At 41.8% G+C, this 7,670-nt stretch overlaps 1 protein-coding gene across 1 annotated transcript in view; it reads right to left on the bottom strand.

Moving 5' to 3' along the window:
- Positions 1 to 1,405: 1,405 nt before the first annotated feature.
- The window catches only part of Rad51 (RAD51 recombinase), a 29,834-nt gene continuing 23,569 nt past the window's right edge, over positions 1,406 to 7,670 (bottom strand). The window contains exons 7-10 of the mRNA XM_008846768.3: positions 4,983 to 5,096; positions 3,375 to 3,504; positions 3,065 to 3,186; positions 1,406 to 2,606 (exon numbers count right to left, since the gene is read on the bottom strand). Coding sequence (XP_008844990.1) covers positions 2,483 to 2,606; positions 3,065 to 3,186; positions 3,375 to 3,504; positions 4,983 to 5,096 — 490 coding nt within the window. The 3' untranslated portion in view covers positions 1,406 to 2,482. The remainder of the gene's footprint in view (positions 2,607 to 3,064; positions 3,187 to 3,374; positions 3,505 to 4,982; positions 5,097 to 7,670) is intronic.

Here is a 7,670-nt window from a genome sequence, read left to right as displayed (position 1 = left end):
TTTTGTCCAAGGCCGAACTCTTTTTGTCAAGGCCGAACTCTTGAGTTTGAGACCAGCCTGGTCTACATATTGAGTTCCAGGCCAGCTGGGGCTGAGTGTTTTGCCTGTATGTAAGTGCATTCATGTATACAGTGCCCAAAAAGGCCAGAAAAATGGGTCAGATTCCCTGGAACTGTAGTTATGGATGGTTGTTAGCTGTCATGTGGGTGCTGGGAATTGAACCCAGGTTCTCTAGAAAAGCAGCCATCTCTGCAGCCCCTCACATACATTACAGTCCTATAAAAGTGAGGGAGGTCTTTATATAAGAAACTTTTCACTGTGGCCTTAGTAACTAATTTCAGGTTTATTTTATGGTACAGAAACACAAGAATTGAGATGTACTCAATTCTGAGAATAAACAATTTTTAGCTGGGTGTGGTGGCACATGCCTTTAATCCCAGGGCTCAGGAGGCAGAAGCAGGTGGATCTCTGTGAGATCGAGGCCAGCCTTGTCTACATAGTGCCAGGACAGTTGGGGCTATAGGGAGACCCTGTCTCAGACAAAAAAAAAAAAAAAATGGGAGAATAGGGTGTTAAATAACTCTAAAAAGGGCCATGGGTCCTAATGGCCCAGCACTTTGGGGCTCTTAGCCTGCTTCCAATCTTGGGAGTGTTTTTCCTTTCTATTTTAAAGATTTATTATTTATATGTATATCTGTGTATGTGCATGCCCTTGGAGGCCAGAAGAGGGTATCTGATCACCTAGAGCTGGAGTTACAGGTGGCTATGAGCTATCTGATGTGGGTAAGAAACCAAACTTAAGATCCTTTGAAAGAGCATCAAGTGTTAACTGCTGAGCCAGCCCCTATATCTTTTCCTTTCTTAAGTTGTCTCTTTCTTCCCATGTGTTCCTAGTATAATCTTTTGCCCTGGGACACAAGAGCCTGGAATTGGGTGCCCTCTGAGCTCCTTATATGTGGCTTGGCACTAATCATGTTTTCCCTTTTCCTTTTATCTGCCCCTCTTCCCCCATACTGGCCAAATACCTAAGTGTACTTTTCCAGAAACTTTGGGTTTTCTGTTTCTGATGGCCATGCCTAACTTCTATCCATGCATGACTTATCTCCCCTCCTCCTCCAAATGCTGAGAGTTTCAGTTTCCAGTCCTACTGGTTTTTACTCTAGTAAAATTTTGAGCTGGCGTGGTGGCACATGGCTCTAATCCCAGGACTCAGGAGGCAGAGGCAGAAGGATCTGTTGTGAGTTCAAGGCCAGCCTGGTCTACATAGTGAGTTGCAGGCCAGCTGGTGCTAAAGGGAGACCCTGTCTCAAAAATAACCAAAAAACTTCCTTGAGCTGCTTTCTGTTTTTAAATTCCTTTATTAGAATAGGAACCCAAAGGGAGACCTCACTTTTTCTGTTAGCACTGCTAAAGTAGAATGATCTGGGCAAGTGTCAGATTTCAACATGGGAATTACAGAATAAAAACTAAGACCATAGGAGAGGCACAGTAGATCAGTCTGGTGATATTTTCCATAGGCTGATATAAGTGCAATCACCTGAATGTAGGACTTTACAGTTTTCAAATCTTTTTTTTTTTTTTTTCGGTCTTTTTGAGACAGGGTCTCCCTGTAGCCCCAGCTGTCCTGGAACTATGTAGACCAGGCTGGCCTTGAACTCGGAGATCCGCCTGCCTCTGCCTCCCAAGTGCTGGGATTAAAGGCGTGCACCACCACGCCCGGCTGTTTTCAAATCTTACAGAACCTAATAACTACTCAGTACCCTAAAGATATTATGGAAAACCTATTTGCAATATTCATTTGCACCAGAATAACTCCTATAAACAGTATATTCACTGCAAATAACTATTAGCAACCTCACAGTGAACTAGCATCTGAAATGCTTAACATCCCAGAGTTAAGTCTTAGTAATTAAAAGAATAAGCATGAAGCTCAAGGGCTGGCAGTCTAGCAGGCCTAATGCAAGACTCCATAGCCAAAACAAATTTTTTATTATGTGAGCGTTCAGTCATACAACTTTATAGCTTGTTTCTGATTTTTATTGGTAAAGAAAAAGAATGTTGTAAATATACCCATTCCCATAGTTAAAGATCCTCAGGCATTTTGTTTTACTGTTGTTTAGAAGTGAGAGAAGACTCTGGTCTTCCCAGCCATACTTCTCTCAGAGATGTAAGATTGTCTAATAGATAGCTGTCAGATCTGAGTCATTCCCAAAGTACTGTGTCAAAGGTATTTCATACCCTCTCCTCTAAACACCAAAGGAATCAGATATTAACACACTCCAGAAGAAATAAACACTCCAGATCAGTTTGAATACTGACCTGTCTCCTGTTTATACCACCAGAAAGCTGATAGAATAGCTGTTTTCCTGGAAACCACGTTCTGGCAGTCAAAACAGGAAGAGGCCTGTGAAGAATCCCAGGGAGCAGCTTCTCCATTAGGCTCTAGTACTTAAAGTTTATCACAGGAAAAGCCACTAAAGATTCAGTCTTTGGCATCTCCCACTCCATCTGCATTGATGGCAAACATAGCTTCAGCTTCAGGAAGGCAGGGAGAGTCATAGATTTTGCAGATTCTGGTTTCCCCTCTTCCTTTCCGCAGATACAGCCTGACCCAAAGACCAAAACACCAAGTTATAAACAATTCCATTCCTGACAATGACACAGCTAACTGTTTCAGATACATGTAACTTCCTAAAAGGATTTTAAAGCTCTTAGTGTATTTAGTACAATAACTTGGAGGCATCAATTTCTGCCCTGACCTCCTTATTGGATGTGCATATGAAACAAGTGTATCAATTATTCATATTAATTTTTTCCACAACTGAAGGCTTTCAATTCTGTATGAACTAAAAGTAAACATTTTATTATTTTCATTTTATGTGTGTTATGCCTGCATGTAGGTAAGTACACCCATGCCGCAACACTTTTATCAATCAAAACAAATTTAGCAAGACTTCCTAACTGTGTATATGATAGCAATTTTAATAGGGTTTAACTGGAAATGTTTTGTCAATATCACAGTTTCTACTACATTTATCCCAGAAAGCCTCTGCCATCACCTTACCTAGTTGTTGACGCATGGGCGATGATATTCCCTCCAATGGGCTTTTTGGGATCTGCAGCAAACATGGCTGCTCCATCTACTTGGGCCACCACCTGGTTGGTGATTACCACTGCTACACCAAACTGATAGGAGAAAGAATGTCAATTTTAGACATTCTTGTAGACAAAGACATACAAGAACCTAACGTTGACACCAAGCAATGAATAATGTTTTTCTTCCCTTTGATGATATTGGATACTTATGTCTTGGCCTCAGAAGGCTCTTGGAATTTGCAGCCACTGGAGGGAAGCATTCCTGGTCCATAGCTTACCTCATCAGCAAGTCGCAACAGCATCCTTAGGAACCTGGCTAAATGCATTTGCCTGGCTGAGAGCTCTCCTCGTCCTGAGTAGTCTGTTCTGTAGAGGGCGGTGGCACTGTCTACAATAAGCAGTGCATACCTACAGGGAACAAGAATTCTTTGCCAGATTCTACTCCCTTAAGATTTTATATGTAATGTTTAACTTTTTCCTCTTTTCTTTTTTTGGGGGGGATCTTTTTGAGACAGGGTCTCCCTGTAGCCCCAGCTGGCCTCAATCTGACAGAGGTCCACCTGCCCATGCTTCCCAAGTGCTGGGATTAAAGGCGTGCACCACCAAGCCCTGCTTTTTTTTTGGAGACTGAGTCTTGCTACTTATGTACCCCAGGCTACCCTGGAATTCATGATCTTGTCTCAGACTCCCAAGGACTAGAATTAGAGGTGTCCGTCAGTCACACCTAGATCCTAGTTACACATGAACACATTTTATTAAAATGCTTAACAATGCTCACATCTGAGGCACCTTTTGGTAGGCCTTTTCTGTTTTGGTTTTTTTTTTTGGCAGATTTGACCAAAAGGGGCTCTGGGTTTGTTTTTTTTCTTTTCTTTTTAAAATTTATTATTTTTATTTTATGTGTATGCATGTATTGCCTGCACGTAGGTAAGTGCACCCGTGTTGTGCAATGCCCCCGGAGGTCAGAAGAGGCTGTTGGATCCCCTGGGACTGGAGTTATGGACAGTTGTTAGCTGCCATGTGGGTGCTGGGATTTGAACCCGGGTCTTCTGCAAGAACATCCAGTGTTCTTAACCGCTGAGCCATCTTTCCAGCCTGTTTTTTTCTTAATACTGGAAACTGAACAGGGCCTCATGCATGCTAGGAAATGCTGTAATTCCAGCCCTGCTTTCATTTTTCACTAGCGACTTGACCCAAGCCATAAAGCAATTGTATCAAAATAGGAACTAAAGTTCAGGTTCTCCAGAACCCAGGTAAAGCCAGTCAAGGTAACAAGTGTCTAATCCCAGTATTCCAACAAGATGGGAGGAGTACACAGGAGAGTTCCTAGAAGCTTATGGGCCAGCTAGCTTGGTGTACACCACAACAAACAATAAAGAAACCCTGTCTCAAGTACAGGCAAGAATTAACACACAAAAGCTGTCCTCTGACTTGCACATGTAAGCCATGTGTATGCCTACATGCTCACATATGCCTGTGATCAGACACAAAACACACATATCACCACTAACCCCCTTCCAAAAAAAGATTAAAAGGAGGGCAGGGGAGGAACTGGGAATGGAGAGATGGCTCAGTGGTTAAGAATACTTGCTGCTCTTCCAGAGTACTGGAGTTTGGTTTCCAGCACCCAAGTTGGACAGCTCACAACAGCCTATAACTCCAGCTCCAGGGGATCCTGTGCAGGCACCCTCCCATCACACATGGCATACAGTCACAGAAACACATGTAAGTAAAAATTTAAAACACATTGAAAAAAAAAAAGAAACCAAATTCATTATATTAAAAAATGGGGGAGTAAAAATTTAAATCTTTCCATTTTGAATGAAGCTACTCTCAATAAGATTCAGAGAAAGGGCTGTGGGAAGTGTCTTTTACTGAGCACATACCTGGACTCTACCATCATAGCTGATGCTTGATAAAGGAGCTGGGTCTGGTGGTCTGTGTTGAACCCTCGAGCATATGCTACATTATCTAGGACATCACTTCCAGAGAGACCATACCTAGGAGAGAGTATTTTTAGGCTGCAGACAGAACTCAGGTAAATGAGAAATTAATATCTGATATTTATATTATACAAATAGGTAAGAAGTAGTGTTCACAGTGGCTTCAATGCACAAGAATATAATTTTCTTCTAGGAAGTATAGACAAACCATATATAGAGATGGCAGCACCAACTATTTTCAACTAGCTTTACCTGGCAAGACCTCAGGATAAATCAGATTTATTATTTGAGAATTCCTGAACTACAATGAGACATTTCCATGTGTAACAATATTCTCCCAGAAAAGGCAAGAATTACAGATTTAGGATAATAAAAAATTGGGCTGGAGAGATGGCTCAGTGGTTAAGAGTACTGGCTGCTCTTGCAGAGGACCTGGATTCAGTTCCCAGCATCCACATGGTGGCTAACAACTATCAGTAACTCCAGTTCCAGGATATCCAATGCCCTCTTTTAACCTCTGTGGGCTTTGCATAACATGGGTGTACTTACATGCAGGCAATACACTCATACACATAAAATTAAAAAATATATTAAGGCAAGTCTGGTGGTGCACGCCTGTAGTCCCAGTACTCAGGCAGAGGCAAGCGGATCTCTGTGAGATCAAGGTCAGCCTGGTCTACATAGTGAGTTCCAGGTCAGCTGAGGCTGCAGGGAGACCCTGTCTCAAAAAGGCCAAAAAAAAAAAATTTAAAAAAGAAACCATCCAAAGATTGATTAAATGAGTAACTCTTTAATTCGTCTATGCCTCAATGATTTTTTTCTTTTGCATTTAAAAAGAGCAATTAAGGGGGCTGGAGAGATGGCTCAGCAATTAAGAACACTGGCTGTTCTTTCAGAAGACCTGGGTTCGAATCCCAGCACCCACATGGCAGCTAACAACTTTCCATAACTCCAGTCCCAGGGAATCTGACAGCCTCTTCTGACCTGTGGGCTTTGCCTGACATGGGTGCACTTACATACAGGCAATACATGTGTACAAATAAAAAAATTTTTTTAATTAAAAAAAAAAAAAACAAGATATTTTCTGTTTTTGTGACTGGAGATGTGGCTGCTGATAGCTCAGCAGAGCAGTTCAGAGCACTGGCTGCTCTTCCAAAGGACCCAGGTTTGGTTCCCAACACCCACATGGAGGCAAACAACTGTCTGTAACTCCAAGTCTGGGGATTTGATGCCCTCTTCTGGCCTCTGCAGATATTCCATGCATGGGTGCACTTAAGTATACCCAGGCAAAATGCTTACATACCTAATACAAATAAAAAATATTTTAAAAGATATTTTCTGTTTTTGAAGCCAGAAGTGGTGGTGCATGCCTTTAATCCCAGCAATTGAGAGGCAGAGGCAGAGGCAGGTGGATCTCTGAGTTCGAGGCCAGCTGGGGATAGAGGGAGACCCAGTCTCAAAAAGACCAAAAAAAAAAAAAAATTTCTGTTTTTATGAAATGATCTACATTTTCTCACATTGGCAACTGCCATCTAAGACATGAATGCTCAAGGTGGCTCAAGAAAGACAATTCCAGCCTGGAGGTGCACACCTTTAATCCCAGCACCCAGGAGGCAGAAGCAGGTGGATCTGGGTCAGTAATCTTTGTAAGTAGGATCTATGTAAGCCAGCCTGGTTTACATAGTGAGTTCCAGGCCAGCTGGGGCTATAGGGAGACCTCCTCTCTCTCTCTCTCAAAAAAAAAAAAAAGGGACAATGTCATTCTTATAAATATACAGTAATGGTAAAGATAGTAGGTTTGATTTATTCATCCATGAGGACTCAACCAAATGCCTGTTTTTAAAAATACTTTTAATTTATTTTTTTGGTCTTTTTGAGACAGGGTCTCCCTGTAGCCCCAGCTGTCCTGGAACTCACTATGTAGACCAGGCTGGCCTTGAACTCACAGAGATCCACCTGCCTCTGCCTCCCAAGTGCTGGGATCAAAGGCATGAACCACCACACCTGGCGTAAGAATATTTTTTATTTTTAATATAAAATATTTTTCATTTTTTGAGGTGTAGGGATTCATGATGTTTTCCAAACTGGCCCCAAGCAACCCCCAGCCTCAGCCTCTGGAGTAGCTGGGATAACAGGTGCATACCACACCTTACTGACCTTGCCTGCCCTTTTAAAAAAGCTTCCTCACAGATCTCAAGTACAACTGATTCTACTTCTTTTGCAATTATAAAAGCTGGTTTGATTCTTAGCACTGCAGAAAAAAAAAGTAAAAAATAAAAGCTTACTCTGGGCCTTTTTGACACTTGTGAAGGGCTATTTGCCATTCTTTTACAAGACTATAAATTCCTTTAGGGAAAAGAATAGGCTTCTATACCTTTCCAGTATATTTTACATACGAATAAAGCAAAGAATAAATACTGAAGTTTTTCTCCATACCTCTAACAGTTAATGAAACACATATAATCACTTTGACCCCCTTAGTAGGTAAAGCATTTCTAGTTAAGCCTGACTACCAGTGTTTGATCCATGGGAATCACTTGGTGGAAGAAACCTTACTCCCGTGGAATTGTCCTCTGATCTCCACACAGGTAACATGGCACACGTGGACTAGCACACAAGTAAATAAATACA

This window comes from Nannospalax galili, unplaced genomic scaffold, assembly GCF_000622305.1.
Source record: "Nannospalax galili isolate Female #2095 unplaced genomic scaffold, S.galili_v1.0 scaffold342, whole genome shotgun sequence".
Classification (NCBI taxonomy): Eukaryota; Metazoa; Chordata; class Mammalia; order Rodentia; family Spalacidae; genus Nannospalax; species Nannospalax galili.
This window is presented reverse-complemented; position numbering and strand designations above follow the sequence as displayed.